This window comes from Elaeis guineensis, chromosome 3 (genome assembly GCF_000442705.2).
Source record: "Elaeis guineensis isolate ETL-2024a chromosome 3, EG11, whole genome shotgun sequence".
In the NCBI taxonomy this organism is placed as follows: Eukaryota; Viridiplantae; Streptophyta; class Magnoliopsida; order Arecales; family Arecaceae; genus Elaeis; species Elaeis guineensis.
Window position 1 is genome coordinate 24,868,362 of NC_025995.2, and position 27,847 is coordinate 24,896,208.

Sequence of the window (27,847 nt, forward strand, 5' to 3'; positions counted from 1 at the left end):
GGCACCTTGAGAGAACATCACAACAAAGATCATCTACATCGGAGAGAAACCAGTGGCTGTGATTGGGTCACCACTTAACCAGGAGTGTCCCCTGCAATCCGTTCTTTCTGCTCCTCGTTGCCACCGCTCACGCCGACGCCAGAGGCCGATCAGGGGCACATCTAATGGACGGCCAGCATGGGCTGCCGCCCAGCGACCCACCAGCTTGCGAGAAGCAGGAGATCCCCGACGGGACGGCAGCCGCCGGCGGACCGTTGGATCAGGACGAAGGCATCGACGCGGCGGTGTCTCTGGTGAGCCCTACCTCGAACCAGCTCACGCTCCTCTACCAGGGGGAGGCCTACGTGTTCGAATCCGTCTCCCCCGAAAAGGTTTCATTCTGTTCATTTGTTGGTATTATGTATCTATTTCCCCCAAACATTCTGTATTTGGGAGTATTTTAATTAATTTTTTTTTATGCATTTCGACTTCTTCAATGGGTGGTTTCCAAGTTTCAACTTGAATTTAATGAAAAAATGGTTAAAGAAAGCAATCAAAAACAAAAAAAATGGAACATGTTAAAGGATTTCTTGGACGCTTTACAAAAATCAGACAGTTATATTTATTTGGGAACAATGATCCGTCCACGCCTTCAAACGCATGCATCAATGTCATCGATATTAAGCATCAGATGCATTGCTCAAGATAAGTGGATGAAGGCTAAATGGTATTGAATCAATAGCGGACCCTGTGCGCTGATGTGATGCAGGGGGTTTTATGCTTGTTAGGCTTACAAAATTAACACCAGAAACTTCTGTGCTCCTATGGCATTACTATAATTCCAAGAATTGTTTGGAGGAGATGGGCAGCGCCTGAGCAAAACAATCATTATTTATTTTGTAACAAGTGGCTTACAGAAGGAATATCTGTAGGTTGCAAAGTCATAGAACTAACCCTGGGAGTGTTGGAAGCTTGGAAAGTCAAAGTTTAGCAAAAGTCACCATCTATTTTCTTGTTAATAACATCCATTGGCACAGCAACTACCATTATAATGGTTCCAGATATCTGTATGCATGACCGGTACTAAAGAACAGTTATTGTTTGTTTCTTTTTCTATTTTAACTACTACTGTACTAGAGGGATAACGGCTGTTCTACTTTTTCACTGCTGTTTAAATTAGAAGTAGAAGTTGACAAGTGCTATGCACAATTTTTTTTGGAGATGTATGACCTCTGAGCAGAGTCCCAAGCAGTGCTTGGGAGCTTCCTTTTTATAGTAGAATAGATTGTACAGTTTTAAATTCAAATTTTTAGGTTAGTTAAAAAGCAATATTTAATTCTATGCGTATTGACACTCACAATGCTCCACTATTTTCGCATTGTTATCCAGTCAAAGGCTTGACCGGTAAATAACTGCCAGAATAGCAACGACCAGTTCGTAGAAAATGTTAGCATCAATTACATCATGTCTATATGGATGTTGTGACAAATCAGTGCTCTTTGACAATTTTGATAGCTCTTCAATCAAATAGTTGTAATCCTCTCTAAACTCTAATTTGCATTCTTCTTGAACTATGGAAATCATAGAAAGTCCTCTAGCTTATTTAGTTTGGGCTTCTAAATCATTAAGTTATTTAATTAATGATTAAATTTATTGTCTCTTGCTTTTCCCTAATTGTCTAGAACTTCTAATGAACAACTAAGACCTGAACCTACTTTCAATACTTGAAGGCAACTAAGGTAAGGTCTTAAAATGCACGTTATACACTAAAATTGTTATGTTGCTATGATTGCCAATCAGTTGCATATCTAGTTAGCCTTGCGATGCATCAAGGCCATTCTCAAGCACAATCTTCTAGCATGACCGTTAGATAATTAGAGGCATTAAGAGCTGCTACTGGGTAGGGTGACTCTTGTGCCATATTGGTATTACAAACTAGGACATTATAAGAATTGACTATTTAGTTCTTGCAAAAAGGAGGTATTTTTCCATTGTTTACCAGTAGGTTCATTGTACTACAGGTAGATCCTAAGAAGCTCTCAACAGATATGATAGAGTAACATATGTGTTGCATGAATTCTGTTGCATGGTACTGTTTGATACATGATGATGCTGGAAGTACTCTTGGTAGTTAAAATCATTATAGGTAGCTAGGTACCCTAGTTAGATATCCTTAAGTTTCTCAGGGGGAGTGGATGTTATAAACTCCTATGCAAATGCTGATCAAGTTGGAAAACTCTGAAGGAATTGATTCATTGAGTAATTATTCTTAATTCAATCGTGTACACCCTGCTATATATTCAACTTTATGAATTTCAGGGAAAGGATATCCTAAGTAAAATCTTGCTTCATCTCAATGATTTACAGCATCTGATATGTCTGCTGCATATAATTTATTGTCTTCTCACCTCATATTCTGAATATCCAATGTTTGATCCAGTTTGGCAATTGGATTACGTGATCTTATATATCAGTGAGTGGTCCATATAAACAAAATCATTGCAGTTGAATTTTGTTTAGGGGAATTTATTTTATCCTCTGTTTAGTGGTTCAAATCATATCCAGAGGAGAACTATACATCATGACAATCTGTTCCAATTTATCCTTAATTTAGTAATTAAAAAATCTTTCATGTTAGTGGGAGCAAGTATATTAGTAGTATATTTAATTCCTTGGAATAAAATTTTACCACTTATTTTACTGTGATTAGCTATGACTTTCTAATGTGTCTCATCATTGGTCTAGGTGTTAACTGAATAAACTGGATGTATCACTGATCGAACTTTAAAGTAATCTCATGAAAGGGTTTAGAAGGGTGTTGTTGTTGTTTCACCTTTTAAGGACATAACAATTTAAGGACATGCTGGTCATCTTTTATCTTGTTGGCAGCACTTGACATAACAATAAAAAACTACACAACTAAAGGATAGGGAACTCGACACAACTAACGGATAGTGAACTTGAGTTTTTCTGTTTTTACCCCTACTCCTTGTTCGTTCTTTCTTTCTTTCTTTCTAATGGCATGTGGATCTGTTTTTATAATTTGAAATATATATTAACACATTATTGGTAACTTTAATAACTAAACTATAGGCATGTTTTGCTCATATCCTCTCATTAGACCTAGCAATGAAACATTCTGTAGACAATAAGGATGGCTTGATCCTGTACTCTTTATGCTGCCATCATTTTTTTCCAGTTCAGCTTTACTTGAAACCTTTTATTTGTGCATGATCTTGTACATTGATGGTGTTCTGTGAGCTTACTGCCACTAAACAGCAGTTTATTCTGCCTACCTTCAACTTGCAACATTTTGAATATGTGCTTCTTGAGTAACATTTTTATGCTGCAGGTGCAAGCTGTGTTGTTGCTATTGGGGGGATGTGAAATGCCTTCTGGTTCAGCTGGCATGGCACTACCCTGTCTGCAGGATGATAGGGTACCAGCATTCTGATTGAATTGTATTCTTTTGTTTGCTATTTCTAAATCAGTTTTGGATGATATTTTGCAGTACACAACTATGCCAGCAAAGAGGATTGCTTCACTAATTAGATTTCGAGAGAAAAGAAAGGAGAGATGTTTCGATAAGAAAATTCGATACAATGTACGCAAGGAGGTAGCTCTCAGGTATCCACCGGGTTTCCTGCATTGAGCCTGTGCTTTCCTATGTTCAAGTGTTGTCTGTTGTCTGCTCATTTTCCTAACAGCTCACCTTTTACTATTTTTCTAGAAGGATTATTCCATGATTGCCTATGAGGGAAGAGAAAAAAGGGACTTGCGTGTTCGCTCTTTTCTGAAACATAGGTTCTGTTGTAAGGTTTGTAGGAATGCAAGTATATCTCTTTGTGAAAACTAGTTGACTTATCAATGACATAAGAGGAAGTGAAAACAAGTACCAAGAATAGGTACACTGGAATGATGACAGCTTTTCTAGCATATGACTTGTCTAAATTAGGTTTATTATTTCAGTTTCACTAATCTAGTTTGTCCTCTATACAAACTGGCCTTGGAGATACCTATTAGCTTGGTGGACTCATGGAAAAAACTTTGAGGAAACTAAGGTTATTGCCTAATGAGAAGAACACAAGATCTGCAAGCTTAAGGAATAAAAAAAATTAGTCATCTTGGGCCTGTTTTAATAAATTGTCAAAGTGATTCTGACGGCTTACAATGTTTATGGTTTGTGATGAAATTAAGTTTGAAGGTTGAGCATTGATTTTGAGCAGAAGAAAATTTGGGAGTAAAAAAATGCTAGGTTTCTATGTTGACCTGGTGCAATTTTAGTTAGTTCTCCTTTATTTTCAGTTATTTTGGATCTTAGTCTGAATTTAGCTGTTTAGAAAAATAATTTTGACTATTTTAAGAGTTTGGCTGAATGACAATTGATATTAGATCTCATTTTATTTTTGTTTGTTTTGCTATTTCAGTGACTGGCTAAACCAATGCTGCGAGAGAGGGTCTAGCCACCTAATTTTGGTTCCACCATAAGAAGAGAAGGGACTTTTATACTCCATATGGACTAACTAGAGGGGATCTCCTGTTCCTCTTAGTTGTCTCAAACATAGGTATAAAAAAATAAAAAGAAGAGAAGAGAAAGTAAAAATGGAATAGAAGAGGAAAGAAAAGAAAGAAGGATGAGGATTCCAGGAGGTCACCCCAAGCCATCCATCCATTCTTCTTTTTTACATTCGGCTATTTAAGGCAATCCTTTCTTTCTTTTTTGTTCTTCACCATAGGATTTGGTGAGAGTCATATTGTTCTTGAATTAGATACGGGCTTCTTGTATTTAAAAAGGACAAACGAAGTTGTATTGCTATTATTATTATGTTAATGTAATAAAGTTTCAGAGTTTTCCTTGTTCCTCTTCTGCTTTAATTTCTTCCTATCAACTTTTGGCTGAGCAGCCTCGCTTAGGGCATGTTCTTCTCCTCTGGCACTTCTTTGTGTTCCTTACATGCAGATTTTCTGCGCTTTTTCCTGAAATTTCAGATTTGTTTGACATTTGGATTTGAACTGAAATCTCAGATCTTAGGAATATTGTAGATAGGCCATTGCAGGACTAATCTACTCTGATTTTTGACTCTTATTTATGGAGTGATGTATTCTAAATAATGGTGGAGAAATTGAGCAGCTAAGATTCAAACACTGTTGAATGATGTTTTTGCACTTAGTCGGAATGAGTTTTGGGTGTTGAATAACTTTTTCTAAGGAATTGGTTTGTGTCAGCAGCAATGCCACATGTGATGGATCATTTGTTTGTGGTTAGGATAGTCTGTTCTGACATGTTGGTTCTCTATTGGATCCTAAGTCTCTCTTGGATGCACAAGAGCTTCTAAATGATCTGGTGACAGACAAAAAGGATGGTTAAATCATGATTACCATCTTTTCTGGGTTTCTTTGTGAAAAAATATATGACACATAATGGTATTTGGATAATAAAAAAATGAAAATGGAAGTTATTAAATATTCAGTAGCTTGTTTAGTAGATTTTATATAAAATTTTTCTTTTTTTTTTTTTTGAGTGACTTGATAAAGGAATTAAGAAGAGGAAATATGGGTTTCTGATGATTATACTAGCTTTATTTTATTTAGGTATATTCTCTTTTATTTGCATTAGGAGTACTTATTTCTCCTATGTGATTATTTTCTAGAGAAAAATTGTATAGTATGTTATGACATGAATTAATATCTAAGTTTAAGAATTCTCTTCTCAGAAATCTTAATTATAGGATCCTTCATCCTTTAGTGTTTGATGCAGCGGGAAAAAGAAGAAGGGAAAATTTGATCGATGAGGTTGCACTTCGAAAATTAACACGCAAATAGCAGTAAACTGGATCGAAGAACCCTTTGATTGGTGAAGGAAATTCTCTCAAAAAATTTTATTAATATGTCAAAAGGCTACTTCTTATAATGCATTAGATACACATTTAGAGCACATGGTCTCCGAACCTTAATTCAGGTACTAAACCTGAAACAGAATCATACTTTAAATAGAACTTGACAATAAGAAAACATGCTAGAGTTATTCTACTAAAAATATAGAAACTTGGCTAAAATTAAATCTTCTCCCTAATAGAAAATTCATAAGAAATCCAGGGAAAATCTCTGAATTCTTATTGAAATATTTGCTTATTGAAATTTTTGCCCGTGAATCCACTGGCTCCTGCAATGCTTGGCATGGTCTAGCTGGTCATAGTACCTATGGATTGTATCCTGTGCTGCATCTGTGGTGCTTCAATTCTGAATTTTGAGGTCTTATTTCCATGATCACACTTGCTGTTGGATTGACTCTGTTGGATCTTCTTAACTCATGTAATTCAAATTTATTTTATATTTTCTACATCTGCATCTACATTTAGTTATATTTTAGTATAACTAGGTACAAGGGACCTGCATATGCATGTGTATAATTGCAAATGAAGCAGCATCTATTTTGTATATGAAAGCATCATGAAAACATCAAGTGATCTTTGTTTAAATAGAAATAAATATGGTTAAAATACAAACTTTTTGTGCAAAACATTGAAGAGATCATTAAAAAATTATTGTCTTTTAAAAAGAAAATTGTTAAATAACCCTTATTGTAGAGTTAAAATTAGTCCATTTTGAGTATGGTAACTGCAGGCCTTTTCATATGTATGGTTGCCAAATTGATTGGATAAAGAACTTTGTCTGTTGGCTTTCTTACGTGAGGCAATAGGCCCTTGTTTATATATTTTGAATCGTACATGAAGAAAGCTAATATTCAGTATTGGATTGTAGCTTTTATTGGTCCATTGCAAAATGTAACAAAGAAATTCAGAGGACTTAAAGCTCATGATTAAAGTAGTTGGCAAGTATACATCTTTGCTGCTATGATGCGGAGCTTTGGCACATAAAGATATATCTGCTTGATGTTTGAAAGATATCTTGGAGCCAAAATTATCTGGGCACTTATGTCCATCTTAAAAAATCTGTGTTGAATGTATCGGTGAGTTGGATGGGCATCAGGCACTTTAGATCAGTGGTTTAAAACCTTCCTGACCTCTAACCTGCTACCTTTTGTGGCTCCAGTTGAATTACAATTTACAACCAGAATTCACAAATGAACACAGTTAAACTTGTAGAACCAGATGGCTGAACTGCTTGAACTGTCTATATTAAATATTATTGACCCACTTAGATCAGTACAAGTTTGAACAGAGATTGAATATATCTGAGTCCTAACCGAAGCCTCCATTCCTATTCTGTTTTCCTTCTGCACCCTACCTCTCTATTCTCCATGTCAAGTCCTCAATGGGCATGTGGCAGGTTGTCATTGTAAAAAGAGGACGTCGTGATGGGTCTTGTTTGTTGACAAAGAAGGGTATGGCTGTGGATCATATTCTCTAGCAAAGATGAGGATTTCTTTGGAAACAATTATATGGTTTGATTGACGATGAACTATAGGTAGTTGGAATAGGCAACACCATGGTTGGCGTCCATGGAGATAAAGATGATGTAGCCATTATTACCCATTATGTGTTAAAACTTAGTGAGGAGTACAGGTCCTGAGGCAGCCGTTTGCTAATTTCAGCCACTGGTCAAGGAAAAGGATGTCAATGACATTGGTTGCATCCTAAGGGCCAAAAAGGGAAGTTTCAGTTTTCTTTTTCCCTTTTTAGTTCAGGAAAGGTATGAAATAGTGGAGAATAGTCAGTGGAGGCAGGGGATGAAGTGTGCTGAATAGTTGGAGGAAAAGTTTGAAATAGTAGAAGATATTCAGCTCAACTTAAGCTTTTAACTAGATCAACTGGTCAATCTGTAGTTTGGTTGTGGTTAAACTCAAGGTTTTATGAGAGGTGTCCCAGCCGTCCCACTTTGTTCCTATGAAAAAATGGGACTAGAACGGGTTCGGAACTTCGAAACCCATCCACATGGAGAGAGAAGAAGAAAGAGGAAAGAAGCAAAGGAAAGAAAGATGAAGAAAAGGAAACAGTGAAAAGAAAGAAGAAAAAAATGAAAAAAAGGGAGTAGAAAAAGCAAGAAAAAGAAAAGGAAAGAAAAGAAGATAGAAGAAAGAAAGAAAAGAAGAAAAATAAAGAAAAAAAAGCAATGAAAAAAAAAGGGGGGGGGAGAGAGAGAGATGGCGGTTATGTATCAGGATGAATGATCAGGACTAACTATTAAGATGGGATAGAACAATGAGGCATCCTGTTCTATGGACAAATCAGGACACCTTCGTCCCACGGGATTCAAATTCCTGATTGAACTATCAGACCATGTCCTAGACACTAAAATCAGTTATCGTCAATGCCAGGTTTCCAACCATTGCTTTAGATATGTATGAAGTACTTGGATCATGGACATTAGACCTGTGGAGAGCTGGAATGTTCCAACGCCGAATCCGATATGGCTCTGACATGAATCTCATGATAATAGTAAGTCTGCTTTGTTTGTTATTAATGCTTGTCTAAGGTTGGGGGCATAACAAAACGATATGTGCTTGTGCTGTTTCGGAGTAATATTTAGAAACATCCAGTTCAATAAGGATGGTGATTGACAATAAGAAATAGTCGATCTTCAAAAATCATGATTTATATTGGTGATTGCTTTTCAATGTCTTTGAATTATCACCATGTTTACTAGCCTCATACCTTTTTTTAATGTACTTGTGATTTGTATGAAATGAAGAATGATATTATCTTGATTATATGGGTTAATCAATTTTTAACAAGGTAACACCAACATCAAAGAAGCCCTTACTAATTATATATAATATGACAAATGAATAAACATTACCTTTTGACATTTTCTATTCTATAAATTTTAAATATTTATGGTTTAATTTTATTAAAATTATTATCTTTTCTTGTGTATTTTTGTCCTTTCTATATTAGAAACTTTGATATGCATCTGGATTAAACCTATGTTCATGTCTGTGCAACATTGATGAGAGTAACAGCTTGATCTGGCTGTTCAGCTTTAATGATAAACTTCTTAATTTATAAATTTTCTTAAAGCCAACAATAATGATCTATTCTCTCAAATCATTCATGGTTATCAGGGATTTTATATGATCCACAAGTTCTGTTTGAAGCCAGGCTTGACGTGCAAGTTTTCAAGATGCACAGGCAATAATTTGAGGGAATTGCACAAAACAAGCATGTCGATATGATTGGTAATGCATTTGAGGGAGTGTGAAAGTTTTTACACGTGTTATTTATATTGAAGGGTTGCATGCCAGGATGGCGGACTCCTAACAAGGAAAACATATAATTTAAAATGTGAATATTAATGAGAAAGCTCGGCAAAGTTATGGTCTGTCATAAGATAGCTTCCAATGCATGATATGTATCGGGATGGCATGTTATCCTCCCCTCCTCAATTTAGCTGACCGCTTGTTCTTGGGGGATCAATTATCAAAACTTTATGATAGATCATATTCTGAATGGTAGGAGGATATATGTTGGTTTACAATAACTTTGAAGGGTTAGTAGAAAAGATAAATGAGAAGGTTCATGATCTACTCTTCATGTTAGCCGTCACCGAAAAACACATCATATTTGCTAATTTATAGTGGCACATCAGGGTTGTCTCCTTTTCTGGGGCGTGAGCCAAGCACCAGTGGAGAGGGTGGCTTCTCGAGGATAACAAAATTGCCCAGCAGTATTGGTACAATTTCATTGTCCAATGTAGCATTCAACAATCAATATGGCCAGCTTATGTTCCCAATTTCCTGTGCATAATTGATAGAAAAATCTGTCAATCAATCATAGTAAAAGCTTTCATTCATCAACCATCTTTTAGATTTCCTGATCTTTATTGGATTTTCATATTGGTCAGTTTTTTCTTGATTCTTGATGAAGTAAAATTTCCATTCATTGTGTGATTAAAACCAATGATATAAGTTTACTTAATGATTAATCACCCATGTAACTGAAAACAATTGATTAGATATAATTATATACGATATGTGCATATGTTGTTCTATATTTTAGACATAGACAAATTAAACACATTTTTGTACATATATTGTATCGTGGTCCAACTTGGGGGTTGCCCAGGCCATGGTTTTAGTCTTTGTAACAGACCCCGTACTAGTAGCTTTCAGTAAGGTAAAACCCCTCACTGGCACATTGGATGTTGTGGGGGGCAAGACAAGAGTTGTACCATGTCTGGGTATAGTAATGTACTGGTACCCTAAGCACCGGTATAGGATATGCACGGTATTGACTGTTATGGGCCAGCAAGGAAAACCTCAGTCTAGGCAACATAAGGATTCTCCATTACCAAACAATCATCCATCAAAGTAATGGCTATAATTAGTATTGTTGCGGAAGATTCCTGACCGTGGCTGGAGATGGCTAGAACGAGCTGGAGACCACCGGAGCGGCATCCCTGCAAAATAAGTCCTGGCTGGAGTTGGCTCCGGCGTGGACCCTCCGACAGTCAAGTCAGGAATCTGGCACAACAGAGGAGAAGGGGAAAGAATCATGAGAAAGCATAAGAATGGTGAGCACACATGCATACCTAGAGGATCTCTCCCTTACCTCTATTTATAGAGGGGTCGAGATCGAGAGTGAAAAGATAGAAAGACATTCCGGGCCACTTGAGCCATATGGATCATGTCATGTGTCCCGACGGTGAGTGTGCCTTTACTCGACGTGCAATCAGCAGAGGAGGTGACATGATGTGGGCTTAGTCGGCGCGTGATCGGCAAGTGGAATGGTACAATAAGGTGACATATCTTGACTTGACATGATTAGACAGAAACTATAATTAGTGTTCTCTGACCTGTACTTTAGATAGAAGGCCATTGTCTAATGCTGGGTCCTTTGCCCGATACTGAAGTTTGGGGGCCAACGGATGCCCCTGTTGCTAAATGGAGGGTGTCGACTAGGAGGGAGGATTGGTCGGTTTGCTCGGGTTCGCCCGTCTGTTAACTGATAGTGGTTGGGATCGGTGGCTGGAGCAAAGACACCAAAGGGTCCTTAAGAAAGTCCTACCCGAAGATAGTGGAGAGTCGGAAAGGAGAGGCCTGGCTTGTCCCGAAGACTGGTTCAGTTCGCTCCATGGGGTTCGGGATGGTGAGGGTCGATCTTTTCGAAGTGATAGATTGTAATAGTGAATGATCCAGAGACTGGTTAGAAGTAAGGATCGACTCAGAATCTCCGAGGAAGATACCAAAGTTGAGCTTCTCTTGGCTTGGTGCCCGATGTTTGGGTATCGCCTTGGGGTCGGTTGGCCGATTTATAGATTGATAGTAAATCGGAGTCAGTGGTTGAGGCGGGGATCGGTGCTGTGGCCTTTGTCGGAATCCATTCTCTATTTATAGAGACATTAAGGTCAAGGGTGGAAGGATGGGAGGCCATTCCGATCGTGTCCCATCGTACGGAGCTGCATAAGACATCTTTAAATGGCTCTGACAGCAGACGTTCCTCTAACCGGCGCGCAGTTTGACCATGAAGGGGATGGTGATGTGACATGGGTTCAATTGGCGTGTAGCCGGTAGGCGAAGTGGCATAGTTAGACAATATGGCTTGATAGGTTTGTACAAAGAGGAATGATTAGTGTCCTCCAGCTTGGACCTTAGACGGGGAATGGCTATCCGATGCTCGATCCTCTTTCGAAGTAAGCAGTCGGAGGTCGGCCAGAAGGGAGATCAACCGAATCACTGAAGTCTGCCCAAAGCTCATCAGCCGCTGGGACTGGCCATCAAATTAGGATCCGAAAGTCGGGATCAGCTTGATCCTGAGAGGAGGTTCGGACCATGGCATGGGTGTTGGGCGACCCTTGATCTTTGGGTGGCACATCCATCGTCAGGATTGGGTTAGCTGAGGCGATGCAGATTCCGTGGGGATAGGTTCTACCTTGATGGGGACATGTTTCGGTTTGGGTGTAATACCCCTCCCCAATATACGCCCCCTACTCCTGTGTCCAAAGTTTAGATGGTTCGGAGGATGGGAGTACAATAGGCGGCAAATCGAGGGCATGCGTCTGTTCGAAATCGAAGGGGTGTCTTTTCAAAAAAGGAGTTGTCACATTATTTGGCCACTAATGGCCAGAGGAGAAGGGATCGATTTTTGCAGGATTCGAAGGGTGGCGTGTTTCGTTTCTAGAGCTCTTTATAATGGGCTATCTCTTGATTCGCGCTGGTCAATGAAGGAACGCCAAATGTCATTCATCCATCGGCTGCCGGCAATCTCAAATTTGGGTCGTGCTAGATCCTTGCGCCTATAAAAAGGGGGTTTAGGGTTGCTCGCCGACTCTTGCTCTTAGAGACTCTGTCCTTACTTCCTCAGGTCGTCGGTCAGCTTCCCCGATGGTCGTCTCCTTTTCCTCCATCCTTGTTCTCCGACAGTCAGGTGGGTTCTTGCTTTTTCCCACCATTCTCTCGATTTTTGTCCTTTATTTTTTATTTGATTTTCTGCCCCCTTTTGATTTTCAATGGTCGACATCAAGGGTTCTGGCGGAAGTTGGTCTTCAGACCATTCCTTGGTGACGGGAGAAAATGTTGAAAGGGAAGGTGCCGGACGCGAGGTCGAATCGACTTTTGTGCCCGACATGATTGGGTCCGTATTGAACCTAAAGGACTTGGGTTTGATTCGGGCCCGATACGGGATTTTGGCTTCGTTTGTGTCGGAGCTCTCGGGGGCCAGTGGTAGGATTAGTGATCCTCCTGCTGGGCGGATCAGCCTTTATAAAGAGTCGTTCCGGATCAGGCTTCAGTTGCTTATGCATCCCTTCGTTGTAGAGATTTTTCGCTTCTTTAACCTCTCTCCTTGCTCCCTCGTTCCTAATTTCTTTCGCTTCATCATCAGCTTCGTGGTTGCTTGCTTCTTGGCCGAAGTCCATCCGTCCATCCCTCTCTTCCAATCCTTCTTCACTTTGAAGAGGCATCCGCGGATTGGTGGTACGTCTCTCCTTCGAAGGGTGCCCCTGCTTTGATAAAGGGGGCCTCTTCTTCGGTTCATAGGTGGAAGGGCTAGTTCTTCTTTGTTTCGGATCCTTCCCTCGAATCATTGCACTACCGAGCGGGGGTCGGCGAGGGATGCTGTATTTTGGATCTCGAAGCTGGAGGGAGAGGACCTTCGTAGCTTTATGTGGTTACGAAAGTACAATATTCCTCCCGTGAAGGATTTGTTATCAGAGCAGGCCCTCTTCTGTGTCAGACTGAGTTCGGCTGATTTTGGAGGTCAGTTCGGCCGATCCTAGCTCTTTTTCTTTTTCCTTCTGTTTTTTACCAAATTTTTATTTGCTGACTTCGGTGCGATGCCGGGATGAAGCCGGAAGAACTCGAGGCACTCTGAAGGAGGAGCACCCAATAGAAAAGGAAAGTGGTCCCTTTAGCGGCCGTCGTCGAGGGTGGGAAGAAGCAATGGCCCACCGAAGCAAGCATTGGGGGCACGTCTTCGGTGCCCCCCGCGTAGGTCGAGGTCCCCTTAGCACCTTCAGAGGTTACTGCCCTCGCACTAGTGGCCTTCTTAGTCCCCCGAAAGGGAGGGATAGCGGCCCACTCCAACTCGTTGGACTGATGGGGGTGTTCAGTCGAAGTCCTCGAGGATGCCACCATCAAGGACTATAAGATTGTCCGAAGGGCCATGGAGGGGATGCTGCTCCAGTTCGACCTCTCTAGATCAAGCAGCAAAGCCTTGGGGCACGACAGGATTCTGTGTCGTCCTTTGCTTGAGTAAGTTTTTCTGAAATCTTCTTTCCTGTTTTTCTTGCATTTGTGCTAAGTTTGACTCCGTTGACTCAGTTGGGGCACCATTTTGTGGGCTTCATCGATTCGGCAAGGATGACAGAGACGAAACTTGCCGAAGCTCAAGAAAGGCTGAAGACTATGAAGGCGATGCCCGAGCCAAGGTTGAGTTGGCCAAAGCTGAAATCAAGCGTCTGAAAAAGGCATTGGAGAAGGCAGAGGCAGATAAGGTCAAGGCAATGGAGGAAAAAAAAAGGCCGAGGGCGACTTTGCCGCAAAGAAGAAAAGGCATCGAGTGGTGCAAGCTGAAGCTCTCGAGATCAAGAAGAAAATGGAGAATCAAGTTGCTGAAGCTGGGCGACTTGCCATGGAAGTTTTTCGGGAGTCCGCAGAACTCTCCAAAATCAAGGTGGACTTCGGCTTTGAGGTCTATACTGCAGGCCAGAGGGACTGTTGAAGGAAGGTCGCGAAGCACTTCCCTGACCTCGACTTGACCTTCTTAGGAGAGGAAGAGGCAGAAGGAGAAGCCGAAGGGGGCCTGGCATCTGTTTTTCCCGAAGTTGAGGGGTTGCAAGAGCCCGAAGTGACTACTACGAATGTCCCCCCTCTCGCTAGAGGCACAGGCGAAGGGGTCTCTGCCCCGATAGCACCCACGGAAACCCAAACCCCGATCGAGATGTTGTTGGTCGAAGGGGCTTCGAGACCTTCCGCTGAAGCCTAGGCCGAGGTTAGAAATGTCTAGGATCTGATTTTGTATTTTTACTTTAAATCTGAAAGTAATGTAAACAACTTTTTAATTAATGAAAAAGAAAATTTATCTTCCCTTTTGTCGATGTTGTCTTTTCTTTCCGTGGATTACCTAGTCTGATGTTTGTTATCTGCTTTCAGCCGGATTGGCGTTAGCAGCGAATTAGCTCCTTAGCCATAATGACGGTGTTACCGCTCTGACCATGGATCGGAGTGCTACAGAAGGGGATTGAGAGGGCAAGAAAGATAGCGGCCAAAGCTGAACAGGAGCTGCTGATAATGAAAAAAAAATATGAGGATGCTTTGGCCGAGGTGATTTGCCTTCGTGAAGGCTCCCGACAAAATCTCTGCCATTATATTGTCAGGAAGTGCGAGTTAGTGGAGGACACGATCGCCAAAGCGACAAGTGATGTCCGATGGAGGTCGACTGCAAAAATAGGGCAGCTTGAGGGTGAACTTCATTCAAAGCGGTTAACAGTCATCGATCTCGATCGGGTTGTGGGAAATGAACGATGGATATCGGTTGAACTCCAATGTGATTTTGCTTCATCTGAGAAGGCCAACGATAAGCTCGGTGAGGTCATAAAACAAGACAGATCGGAGTTGGCGAAGCTTCGGATCAAGCTGGTGGAGAGTGAAGCTACCAGGAGGGTCGCCCAAGACAGTCTGGAACAAGGCAGCTTTACTCGAAGCCGTGTGGAGCGAGGCGGTTGTCCGGATTGCTAGCGTGTCCCGCCAGGCCTTCAGAGCTAGGTTCAGAGAGTGCGAAATCCAAGTCTTTAAGTTCTTTCCCAAAGTGGACACCAGTCTTTTAGAAATTTCGAAGATTGGGTCTGAAGAGCGAGAGAGTTCGGCTATAGTGCTTACCCCTGATTTCGAGGGTTTGCCAGAAAGGATCTTGATTTTGTAATGTGTATGGCCGAAGCCAAACTTTTTCTCTTTTTACTTCTCTTTTTGTATAACCGCATTTGCTGTGATCTTTTCCTTGTAATCATTATGAATGAAATTTTTCATTTGGAATTGAACTTTCTTACTTTGTGTTCATTTGATCCCTTGCAATTTTACCTACGAACTGTATTTAGCAATCTCACGTTGATTATGCAGAATGAATAGGAACACGGTCTGTCTCGAACCATCCTACCGAAATGAGGGATCCTCAGCCTTTCAAAAGGTAGGGTCTCTAGGTCTTCGGACTTCCCATTGAGAAGCAGGGTCTTCATTATCGACCCTGCACACATAAGACGAGAGAATTTGCCGATCTGGTTCTAGTTAGGCCTTCCGACGCTTGGCTTTAGGGGGAATTAAATCTTGGAGATCGGTTTCGTAAAGTTTGGCGACCTCAGTTTGATCTCAAGGATCACCTCATTTTAGGCTTCGGTTCGGCCTTAATCTAATCTTCGGATGGATCTTGATCCTGCTTCAGTTTGACACTGTTCTTGACTTTGACTTTGCCCATGAGAGTTTTGCGAGTCTTTTAGGGCTTGTTTTCTCCTTCGGTTTGGATTGCCTGCCCCCATCTTCGGGCCTGATCAAGATGGCTTGAGGGGTTGGCTCTGGTTAAGGATGTCGAGATGGCTCGATTAAGGGTCCGGATGTTCTTATAAAGTTTTAGTCCACTGTAGTCTCCACGATCCTTAAGTGCCTCTCGAAGGCCGTCAGGGGTTCAAAGATGCCGTTGACTATGGCCTACTTCGGCCCCTGGGCTTTCACGTGGTGTACTCTAGCCCATGGATTCGGCTAGGTTTGGTTGATGTGGGTGGCTTTTTCGGTCTCTCGCAGGAGGTGAGAGGAGGCTTGGTCCGTCTTCAACCCCTTCGAAGCTTGACGGTATCTTTGTTCTATCGAAGCTTGACGGCATCTTTGCTCTATCAAGGCCTGTCTTCGGCTCCTTTGGGATTCGACGGCATCTTTGCTCTACTAAGGCCCGTCTTCGGCTCCTTCAAGACTCGACGGCATCTTTGCTCTACCGAAACTCGACGATATTTTTGCTTTATCGAGATCCGTCTTTGGTTCCTTCGGAACTCGACGGCATCTTTACTCTGTCGAGATCCATCTTCGGCTTCTTTAGGACTCGACGGTATTTTTGCTCTATCGAGGTTCGTCTTCAGCTCCTTCAGGATTCAGCGGCATCTTTGCTCTATCGAGGCTCGTCTTCGGCTCTTTTAGGATTCGGCGGCATCTTTGCTCTATCGAAGTTCGACGGTATCTTTATTCTATCGAGGTCTATCTTTGGCTCCTTTGAGACTCAACGACATCTTTGCCCTACCGAAGCTCAATGGTATTTTTGCTCTATCAAGGCCTATCTTTGGCTCTTACGGGACTCAGCGGCATTTTTGATCTATCGAGGTCCGTCTTCGACTCTTTTGGGACTTGACGGCATCTTCTTTAGTAAAAATGATGGGCTTTTCAGTTCTTCGCTTTTTGGAAGATTCGGCACTTCTTTTAGCTGCGGGTTGATGCCCCCCAGCTATCATGTTGGTAACTCCCACTAGGGTCCAATCTTCGGGGAGTTCTGGTCGCTGCTGCTGTTGATGCTAAGGTTCCCTTGGGCATCCATCATGCTGCTCCACGCGGCGCTTGATGAACTGATCCAGGCATCCGCATTGGATGAGCTCCTCAATATCATCTCAGAGCTGGATACCGTCCTTCGTATCATGGCCATGGTTGTGATGATACAGGCAGAACTTATTCAGGTCCCGATTGGCTGGCTTTGCCCTCAGCTTTTGGGCTTTGGGGATCTGTCCGTGCATCTCCATGAGGACATGAGATCGGGGTGCACTCAAAGGAGTATAATTCGTAAATCTCCTTGGCAGGGATGGATGTCGCCTTTCAGTAGGTCTCCTCTATCGTTGCCCTCTTGGCGGAGTTCGAGATCTCTGAAGCCTTGGAGGGGATCAAGGACGGCCCTGATTCTTTTCAGAGTCTCCCATCAGGGTCTCTTAGGTTCTTTCTTTGTCGACCCTGCGACGCCTGTGCCCTCCATAGGCTCGTCCTGAAATGCCTCATCCACCCGAGCATATTTTTCAGCTCGGGTCAACATCTCGGTAAAGTCACGAGGGTACTTCTCCAATGAATACCAGAGGTTATTCTTCAAAAGTCCGTCCTTCATAGCGGTCATAGCAACTGAATGATCTAGGTCTCATACTTCCAATACGGTCACGTTAAAATGGCCGAGGTAGGATTTATCGACTCCTCTTCTTCTGCTTGATGTTGATAAGGGAGTTTGATCCTTTCCTTTGCCTTCTATTGCTGACGAAATGAGTCACAAAGAGGTGGCTCATTTGGTCGAGTAAGTGGATTATCTTGGGCTTCAGGCTAGAATACTAGTGGTGGGCCACACCTTTCAAGGTGGAGGGGAAGGCCCTACAGAGAACGGCATCGGTGGCGCCATGGAGGAGTATGACCGCCTTGAAGCCTTTAAGATGGTCTACCGGATCGACCAATCCTTCGTAGCTTTCAAGATGGGGCATTTTGAAGTGACAGGAGAGCAGCTCTTGCATGATCTCAACACTAAAGGGTGGATCGGTGTTGTAACCATCACTCTTGGTCGGAGCTTGATTCTACAGCGCTTCGATTTTTTGGTTCATATCTCAAAGCTTGCAGTCGATCTCCACATCCGTAGTAAAAGCCTCAGAGCGGGGTGAGCAAGATCGGCCCGGAGTCGAATCGCACCCAGAGCAGGAGCTCGGGGGCTGTCGAGTCCTATGCTCCGGCTTCCTCGGGCGACTCTGGTGAGTCTGTTCCTGCAGGGGAATCTGGGGACACTCCACCGGTGGAGCCACTGGTTGGCGGGGTTATTCTGTTACATCATTTGGACTGCAGCGGTCAAGTCTCAGACCTGTTGAACTAGCAGACTGAACTGATCAGCTTCGACCACCACTTTTGGTTGAGGGAGCGGAGTCGGGGCGTCAAGGGGTGACATCTGGGTCTGCCGGTCAGGCTGGTTCTCATCGGATGAGGGTTGACGGCATTCGAATGGCGGAAAGATATTTTCTTGTGCGGTGCCATAGTGCTCGTGTAATTCCCTCTTCCTTCTCAGAGTGGGCCTGGTCGTCCTTTCTCTAGCGCCAATCTGTTGCGAAAGATTTTTGACTGCGATTGGAGATGGCGGAGCGAGCTGGAGACCACCAGAGTGGCATCCCTACAAAACAAGTCCTGACTAGAGTTGGCTCCGGCATAGACCCTCCGACAGTCAAGTCGGAAATTTGACACAATAAAGGAGGGAGAATCGTGAGAGAGCACAAGAATGGTGAGCACCTGCATGTACCTGGAGGGTCTCCCTTTATCTCTATTTATACAGGGGTTGAGGTCGAGAGTGAAAAGACAGAAAGTCATTCTGGGCCACTTGAGCCGTACGGATCAGGTCATGTGTCCCGACAGCGAGCGTGCCTTTACTTGGCATGCAATCAGCAGAGGAGGCAACGTGATATGGGCTTAGTCGGTGCGTGGCCAACAAGTGGAATGCCGCAGTAAGGTGATGTATCCTAACTTGACATGATTAGATAGAAACTATAATTAGTGTCCTCTGATCTGTACTTTAGATGGAAGGCCGTCGTCTAATACCGGGTCCTTCTCTCAATACTGAAGTCTGGGGGCCAATAGATACCCCTGTTGTTAAATGGAGGGTGTTGGTCAGGAGGGAGGATCGATCGGTTTGCCCGGATTTGCCCATCTGTTAATTGATAGTGGCTGGGATCGATGGCCGGAGCGAGGACATTGGAGGGTCCTTTAGAAGGTCCTACTTGAAGACAGTGGAGAGTCGGAGAGGAGAGGCCCGGCTTGTCCCGGAGACTGATTTAGTTCTCCCCATGGGGTTCGGGATGGTGAAGGTCGATCTTCCCGAAGTGATAGGTTGTAATAGTGAATGATCCAGAGACTGGTTAGGAGTAAGGATCGATTCAGAATCACCGAGGAAGATGCCAAAGCTGAGCTTCCTTTGGCTCAGAGCTCGATGTTCGAGTATCGCCCTGGGGTCGGTTGGCCAATGTATAGATCGATAGGAAACCGGAGTCGGTGGCTGAGGCGGGGATCGGTGCTGTGGCCTTTGTTGGAACCTCTTCTCTATTTATAGAGAGATTAAAGTCAAGGGCGGAAGGACGGGAGGCCATTCTGATTGTGTCTCATCATATGGAGCCGCATAGGGCATTTTTAAATGGCTTTGACTGCAGACGTTCCTCTAACCAGCGTACAGTCTGATCGTGGAGGGGATGGTGATGTGACATGGGCTCAACTAGCGCGTAGTCGGTAGGCGGAGTGGTGCAGCTAGACAGTATGGCCTGACAGATTTGTACACAGAGGAATGATTAGAGTGTCCTCCAGTGTGGAATGGCTATCTGATGCTCGACCCTCTTCTGAAGTAAGCAGTCGGGGGTTGGCCAGAAAGGGGATTAGCCGAATCACTGAAGTCTGCCCAAGGCTCATTAGCCATTGGGATTGGCCATCAGATTAGGATCCGAAAGCCTGGAGCAGCTTGATCCAGAGAGGGAGTTCGGACCATTGCATGGGTGTCGGGCTACCCTTGATCCTTGGGCGGCATATCGGCTGTCAGGATCAAGTTAACCTAGGCGATGTAGATTCCACGGGGATCGGTTTTGCCCTGACATCGGTGGGGACATGCTTCAGTCCAGGTGTAATACCCCTCCCTAACAAGTATCAAGGATAGGAAAGTAGTATTTTTCTGGAAAAGTGTTGATTTTTCAATCAAAGGAGCAATTTTTAGTAAATAGTTGAAGTGAAAGACAACAGCAGTGCCACTGAATAATCCTTTATAGTTGTCTAGGAGCATAGGCAATTGCTTATAACAATAATGACTATAGTAATGCAATTAAGCTTTGGATTCAGAAGTGGTGATGGTATGTAAAGATATTAATATGTCAATGAAATGATTGCAGTCTTTGTCACAAATTGTTTGACGTGGAGGACAACACCATGGCTATCCAATAATATGCTGAACAACAATATGGAATATATAGAATTCATCAGTCAGCATGCAACTGGGCTGGATCAGGATGAGGGCAAGCATTACCCCCCACCCTTTCTTCTTTCAGATCATGATTTTAAGACTCAAACCCAATCCATTGACCAGCTGAACTGGGTCCATGAAAGGCTTTTTTGGACCCAATGGGTCATTTAGTATGGGATGGGTTAAATACGACCCAAGTCAACCTGATACATTCAAGCCTGCTTTGGATGGGTCTGGCTTTGGGTCTCATGCAAGATAAAAGAAATAAATTCTGTTATATTATTAGAAGGAAAATTAATAATGACATGGATAACAAGTAATTGGAAAAAAAGAGTGCTAATGTAGATTTCTACTGTTAGTGTCTTTGAGAAGAACAACATACTCAACCTAGCACCCAACCAACAAAACTAATTATGAAAATTTGATGAATATAGTGGTTTGAGGATTCTAAAATGTTGGGTTTTTCAGCTTGAGTTGGATTGAGCCAAACCTGTTCAGCGCAGGTCATCTAATATTCAACCCATTTTAGACCTAGTTAATACATGGATCAGGTTAGATCTGGTTCAGGTAGAAAAGATATGACCCAGGCTCGATCTGATTTGCGAAATGGGCCACCTTTTTGACAATACGTGACCAAGTGGTTTAAAAAATTGAGTTTGGCCAGGACTAAATGGTCAAAACTAGGTCATGTTGTGGGCGGATCTATTTGAACCCTTGTCATAAGGATGTAAAGAACCAGATCTACCAAAATAAAGAATAATAATCAAGATTATATGGGTCAAATGGTTAAAAGTAAAGGGGAATTTTGCAGAAAATGCTGATCTATTTTTGTTTCTGTGCAGATTTAAGCCATGTCTTCCCACCAAGAAGGGTGTACTAAGAAATTTTCAGACCTTGTGCCTCTAATTCCACAGATACACTAGTCTCTGAACATGCATTGCATGGCAAGCAGATAAATGCATTATGTTATTGTAAATATGTGCATTAACTTAAAAAAATATGTGAACTCAGCACTGCTTAAAACATATGGTTGTAGTGTATCTGCTGGTGTTTGGGTAAGTGCATCCAGAAGTTTTAAAACTGTGCCATTATTGCAAAAATGTGTGGTCTAAATCTGGCAAAAAGAAAATAAAGTGAGCCATTTTTGTGAAATGTCCCAAATAAATCACCGAATGTAAAAGGACATTTAGAGTGAGTGAATTAGTGGTGTAGGAAATTAGATAATTGCTGTGTGAGACATTTTTGATGTATGAATTAACTAGTACCATGCATGTAAGATTAGTATGTCATCTTGATGGTGGCAAATGATGAACTAAACCCTAGGAAGCCTGGGGTGACAAACCTTAAAGGTTAGTATGCCATCTGGGTTGCACATAATGATTTGTGGGGTCTGCAGAAGTCAAACTCAAAAGACTAGCTAATGATGGGAAAAATTGTTAGCTAATTGAATGTTTTAATACCACCTAGTTGTAAGTTGAAATTAGTTTAGATGAAGATAATGATGGCCTGAAGGCCATGAGGGAGGAGAAGAGGCTATATATGTCTTAATATGTGCAGTCCAAAGGAAAAGTAATGTTTGAATAAGAAGACCTTCATTACTCATTTAAAGGGTGGTGGAGTGATTGACCAAGCTTCTAATATCCTTTAGTAAATCCATGACTTGGTTCAAGCTCCTTGAAGGATTAAGTTGAAACCCTGGAATCTGAAAACTGTTGCAGTGCATAGCAAGGTTTAGTTGTCAGATACTAGGAGCAATAGCTCACTTGTGTGGTTTGATAATAAAGAGGATGTTGTGATGATTAAGGGCAACAATGATGATGTAAACAGGACAAGCTAGCCACTGCTAAAAACATATAAGGAAGAAAGGGCCTTGCTAGAGGTTTCTGATGCCTTCTTCATTTCATGTAAATTCCATGTTGCATGTGCAATTACAAAGCTTCTGTCCCTTTGAGCGACAGTGGTCTAGAGATGACATGACTGATGCCACCACATAGCAAGAGATTATGTCTGTTCAATAAGGTCCCTGTAGAGGAATTCTTAGATTTTAAATACTATGTCCGTTTGGATATCATCTTCAGAAAATCCTGTCACACTAGGCTCTTTGTTATAAAACATGAATGCCAAATTCTTGTGTTTTAAGATCTAAAAGCTACTCATACTCTTTCATGCTTTATTCTTGGACTTGGAGCTGCCCAATTTTTTTTTTCTAGCATAGTTTATTGGACTTATTCAGTCATTTTGTAATGCATACATAAAACAGATGCAAAAAGTGCAAAGAGAGCATGCTATAATGTTCAAACTCACAAGGCACAAGTTACAGGCTATTCACCTAGCATTTTCTGATGACTTCATTCATCTTCCCCTTCATGACCCTTTTATGTTTATCTTTTGTAAAATTCTTGTCAGAATGAAACGCCGGAAGGGGCAATTTGCTGGGAAGACCAATCCTGAGGATGAGGCATCAGCCTCCTCCAGTTGTGATCCTGCCCAAAGTTCTAGCCATGATGATAATCCTCGAGAAATGAAGAAGTGAGTTTTCCCTATATTTCTTTTGTGCATGTATGATAACTTTTTCTTGACAGTATTCCTTCCAGTGAATCCACAGAAAAGAATCTAATGGCTTTGACTCTGACTAATTCTTGCTTTCTTCTAGTTTTCTGCTTGATATGTTTGTGGTTTTTGCAGTTGCCAAAACTGTGGCATTAGTGAGAAGTTGACACCAGCAATGCGTCGTGGACCATCTGGTCCAAGGACTCTTTGCAATGCTTGTGGATTGATGTGGGCAAATAAGGTTCGTACAAAATCATATCAATATGGCTTTATCTTGATTTAAAGACTTTTACCTCCATCACGTGGCTGATTGCATGGCCTTTGTGCATTGTTATTAAACACAAACAAATTTCTATGAGTCAATATGTTTCCAACTCAGCTCAATTGGGCAATCTCAACCAAATTGATAGATTACATATTTCATATGTCACTATTCTTGAACAAGTGGACGGTACATGCATCCTTTGTTCCTCCGTATGATGTTTCTTTATGAACTAAAACTGTGGATGGTGACCTATTTTTCCTTAGTTGACCGCTAAGGGCTTGTTTGGATATTCCTGCAGGAATATCCTGCAGGTATTGGGCCTGCTAGCCCACTTAGCCTTGCATCTTTTGAAGGCCCACAGAACTCCCAGCCTAAATCCTAGCTTGTGGGCCTGTTGGTCAACAGGAAAGGGGGGAAAAGGACACAGATGTTTTTTATTTCCCTTCCCAATCCACGAATCCAGCAGAAGTTAAGCCAAATATCTTGCTGGATCACCCAAACAAACCCTGAGTAGTGTTATTTTATCTTTTTGGCACTGCCATATCTTATCATTTTGTTTGATTTCACTAACTTATATATCAAAGCCACCAATTATTTGACATTATTTGATCACCTTATATTAGTTGTAGCACTCTTCTTTTTATTTTTGACCACCCACATTGGATTATCCATGGAGATTTGAACTCTCTCCAGGATGTCTTGTATGGTTTACCATTCAAAAAAAATCCTATGTAATATCAGTAAACTTTTTATCATTACGTTTAGAGTCATCATCATGTTGATGACCTTTTATTTTTCTAGTTCTTTATTTGAGGGCATAGTATCTACATGCAATGATGAATGAATATCATTAAAAAAAGTCATTGACTATTCAGGAGGCTCAAATTATAAGATGCAGGGGTGCACATAATATCTGGGTTAAAGTCAGATTCCATGCTGAGATTATAATTAGGATCATGATGTTTGAGCGACATAGACACTCAGCGAGAAATTAGATATTAGTACATATTTTACAGTTCAAATTAATTTGACATATATCAAATTAGCTTATATTAAAATTATATTTCCTATGGTAAAAAATTGTTAATTATATTACAAGAACATTTATTAATCAATCATATGATATATTGAGACCAATATGACATCAAATCACATCAAAATAGCATTGATGCCATAATTCAAACCACAAACATTAAAGTAATCACTCCAAATAAAAAATATAAAATAGCAAAAAAATATGTACTGATGCTAAACCGGGAAGGATACATACTAGTACCATACCATACAAGTCACCAATCGGTCCAACACCCACCACCAACTCGGTGAACCTGGAACATCCATTAAATGCAAACCTCAAAATAAGGTTCAATAGCATTTAAATTAAGTAGGATTGTCCTATTTAATTCTTGAATAAAGGAAGTTGTTTGGTTTATGAGCACACCTTGTTATGATACATATTTTGATGCAAGGTATCTAGGATGAGTAGGCAAGGCACGTCTAGGGATGGCAATTTAGCCCGACCCATCGGTACTTGATTCGATCCAATCCTATTAGAACCTGAGGTGGGTATGGGTTCTACAAAGAATATCTAAAATGGGTTCAGGGTGGGGCATCAGGTATGGGTAATGGTATGCTCCGCCCTGAACCGGATCCGATATAATCTTAATCTATATCTTCCTTTCACAATTATAATTATTTAATAATATTTGTATGTGCCCGATTTGATCCAATCCGATCCTTTTTATCTACCCAATCCGACCCGACCCGATCCAAAGTGGGTAGCGAGTATGGGTATGAGGTTTTTAATTGTGGGGTAGGTACAAGTATGGGTCAGGTTGGCAATTTAGCCCGACCCATCGGGTACCCGATCCGATCCAATCCTATTAGAACCCGAGGTGGGTATGGGTTCTACAAAGAATATCTAAAATGTGTTCAGGGTGGGGCATCAGGTATGGGTAATGGTATGCTCCGGCCCAAACTGGATCCGATATAATCTTAATCTATATCTTTCTTTCACAATTATAATTATTTAATAATATTTATATGCACCCGATCTGATCCAATCCGATCCTTTTTATCTACCCAATCCGACCCGACCTGATCCAAAGTGGGTAGCGAGTATGGGTATGAGGTTTTTAGTTGTGGGGTAGGTACAAGTATGGGCTGACCTGACCTATACCTGACCCATTGTTATCCCTAGGCACCTCCTCCTTGGCCCAGTATCATTGCAGTCGGAGATTCGTGTGAAACCCAAGAAGATGATAATGGCAGGTTTTGTAGAATATTGTAGTATTGAATTTTATACATCTTGAATGAGGACTAGTTCATCTCCATTCAGAAATATATCATGAGGGATTGGGGATTTAAGGGGGGTGAGGACTTGTTAAACTCCACCTAGAAACAGTCCAGAGAAATAGGTATTTAAGTGTACTTATGATATCATATTAAGATTGGGATTTAGGGTTGGGGTGTTATCTTTCTGAATAGGCTTTAGATGATTTAGAGGTTATTCTAAGGGTAGTCTAATCTCATATGCAAGGAATGCCGTATCGGACCGAACTGTCCGGTACAGGGCGTGCCGAACCGTCTCGACGGGGAACCGAGACGGTTCGACATGAAAAATGGCACATGCCGGTGCCGGAGAAGAAAAGAGAGAATGAGGAAGAGAGGAAGAAAAAGAGGGAGGGAGGGGCCATCGGAGGGCCTCCGATGGGCCGTCGTGGCCGTCGGACGGCGTAAATGCCTCCCACGGCTCCGTGGCGTGAAACAGGGATGATCCATTTTTTTTTAAATGAAGCCGCATGGGGTTTGCCGGCTTCACTTAAGTGATGCCGGCCAGTGCCGGCTTCATTTTAAAAAATATTTTAAAAAAAATACGAAAATCGCCCTGTTTCATGCGCGGAGCCGCAGGAGCCGTAAACGTCACTTGCAGGCCACGGCGTCCTGCCGGAGGCCCTCCGATGGACCCCCTCCCTCTTTTTCTTTCTTCCTCCCCCTCTCTCTCTATTTCTCTCTCTCTTTTTCTTCTCCAGTTCGGTTCCGTTTTCCTTCGTCGGTTCGCCTCGGTTCGGAACGGAACGGAGGCATGCCGAACCGCATCGCCGGCCGGCCGATCTGGCCACCGGTATCGGTTCCACAGATCTTGCTCATATGGGTCCATCTCATGTTCAGTAATTGCAAACAGTGGCTAGACCTAAAGAATAACCTTCATGATGTAATTCCAATCTAAGAGAGAGTATCTAGATTGAATTACATCTACAGCCAAACAAGATGCTAGGGTAATTATCATCAGAAATTCTTGTATCCAGGTATTAGATTGTCTTAGGGATTTGGATACAAATCAATTCGGATCCGGTTCAGATCCAATTCGGATAGAAATCCTTGTATTTGATCAGATTCGAATATGGATCAGGATATATGCTTATAATTTTGCTGGATATTGGATGTGAATTTGGATAAAGATCTGGATATATGCTTACAATTTTGCTGGATATTGGTTGTGGATTCGGATATTAAGGTTTTATCCATATCCGGATTTGGATATCTGGTTAAAAAGTCCACAAGCATCATAATAGGGAAATATCCTATATTCACCCATAGAAGCCTTGTATAATGAAACCCTTTTGTTTTTACAAATTGTTTGTAAAATATTTAAGAGCTTTCGGTAGCAAAGATTTATTGCTTTTGAAAGAGTGAAAATAAAATCAAGGAGTGGCAGAAGTTTTGTGCAAATCCTATTTAAAACATAAAACTCTATATGATATTTCACTAATTTGTAGAGAAACAAAAACACAAAAACAACAATACAAAACAGGCCTTTAATACTTAATTTTTATGCTGTGATTGAATTAATTTATTTTCATCCAACCTACTAGTAGAATCCACATCATATTCAAATTATTTAATGATGTCTACAAAATGGTTTCAGTGTCCAAATTTCATATTCAGTGAACAGTTGATCTCGTTGTAATGAATTGAGACATTCACTTGATTTGTGGAATCTGCAGGGTACTTTGAGAAGTGTCTCTACAGCCTCCAAAATGGGCATCCAGAATCCTGTCAATCCTAATGAGCTGGTGGGTAATTTGCAGCAATATCAGGAAATTCTACAAAGCAGCCTAAATGTGGATGGCTAAATTCATTGACATACTGGCATGTTTCACATGTTTCTTTCTCACACAGCCAGGATCTGTTGGATCAGAAATGAAGAGTGACAACAAGGCAGTTCTTACCTCAAATAATCATGATTCAGGTGTGACCATCGCCGAGATGTGAGTGCCAGAAGCTCATAAATATCCACAAAGTAATTTATATGAAATTGTAGCTGTATATACTTCTTTGCTTTCCTTGTTGAGAGCCACACAAGGACTACCAGCAGATGTGCAGCATGAAATGAAGACATGGACACAGTTGCAAAATTATCAAAGCAGTTTTATAATAAATAATTTGTAGGCTGCCTTGATCTGTAGAAAATGCCCTACTCGTAAGGAGAATGTTTGAGATGGCAGAATTTTCAATGTCTAAGCATACCTGATCAATGGCTGCACAACCTGTTTATTCTGAAACCTACATGGCCTGGCTGGGACTTGATGCAATCTCTAGAACTCAAGATATCCTTGATTTTTCTGAAATAAAGGAATCATATGATTTTGGCTATAAATTACAAGTAATAATGAAATCT

The 27,847-nt window shown here is 41.6% G+C and overlaps 1 protein-coding gene across 3 annotated transcripts; it reads left to right on the plus strand.

Moving 5' to 3' along the window:
- LOC105035221 (GATA transcription factor 19) lies at window positions 1-27,826 on the plus strand. Of its 3 annotated transcripts, none has more exons than XM_010910686.4 (7): window positions 4-293; window positions 3,332-3,418; window positions 3,491-3,606; window positions 22,758-22,880; window positions 23,037-23,142; window positions 27,174-27,242; window positions 27,349-27,826. In XM_010910686.4, the coding sequence occupies exons 1-7, from the start codon at window positions 165-167 to the stop codon at window positions 27,439-27,441; spliced, it is 723 nt and encodes a 240-aa protein (XP_010908988.1). In that variant the 5' UTR covers window positions 4-164; the 3' UTR covers window positions 27,442-27,826. The 3 variants fall into 3 exon arrangements, with proteins under 3 accessions (XP_029117710.1, XP_010908988.1, XP_010908987.1); XM_010910685.4 differs by having other exon boundaries at window positions 12-371; XM_029261877.2 differs by lacking the exon at window positions 3,332-3,418 and having other exon boundaries at window positions 1-371.
- The last annotated feature ends 21 nt before the right edge of the window (window positions 27,827-27,847 follow it).

Bases quoted from the DNA above. Each gene is read 5' to 3' on its own strand.
- LOC105035221 (XM_010910685.4), top strand. From the start codon at position 165: ATGGACGGCCAGCATGGGCTGCCGCCCAGCGACCCACCAGCTTGCGAG. The intron at 22,881-23,036 runs GTGAGTTTTCCC...TGGTTTTTGCAG, and splicing joins AATCCTCGAGAAATGAAGAA to TTGCCAAAACTGTGGCATTA. The intron at 27,243-27,348 runs GTGGGTAATTTG...TTTCTCACACAG, and splicing joins CTGTCAATCCTAATGAGCTG to CCAGGATCTGTTGGATCAGA.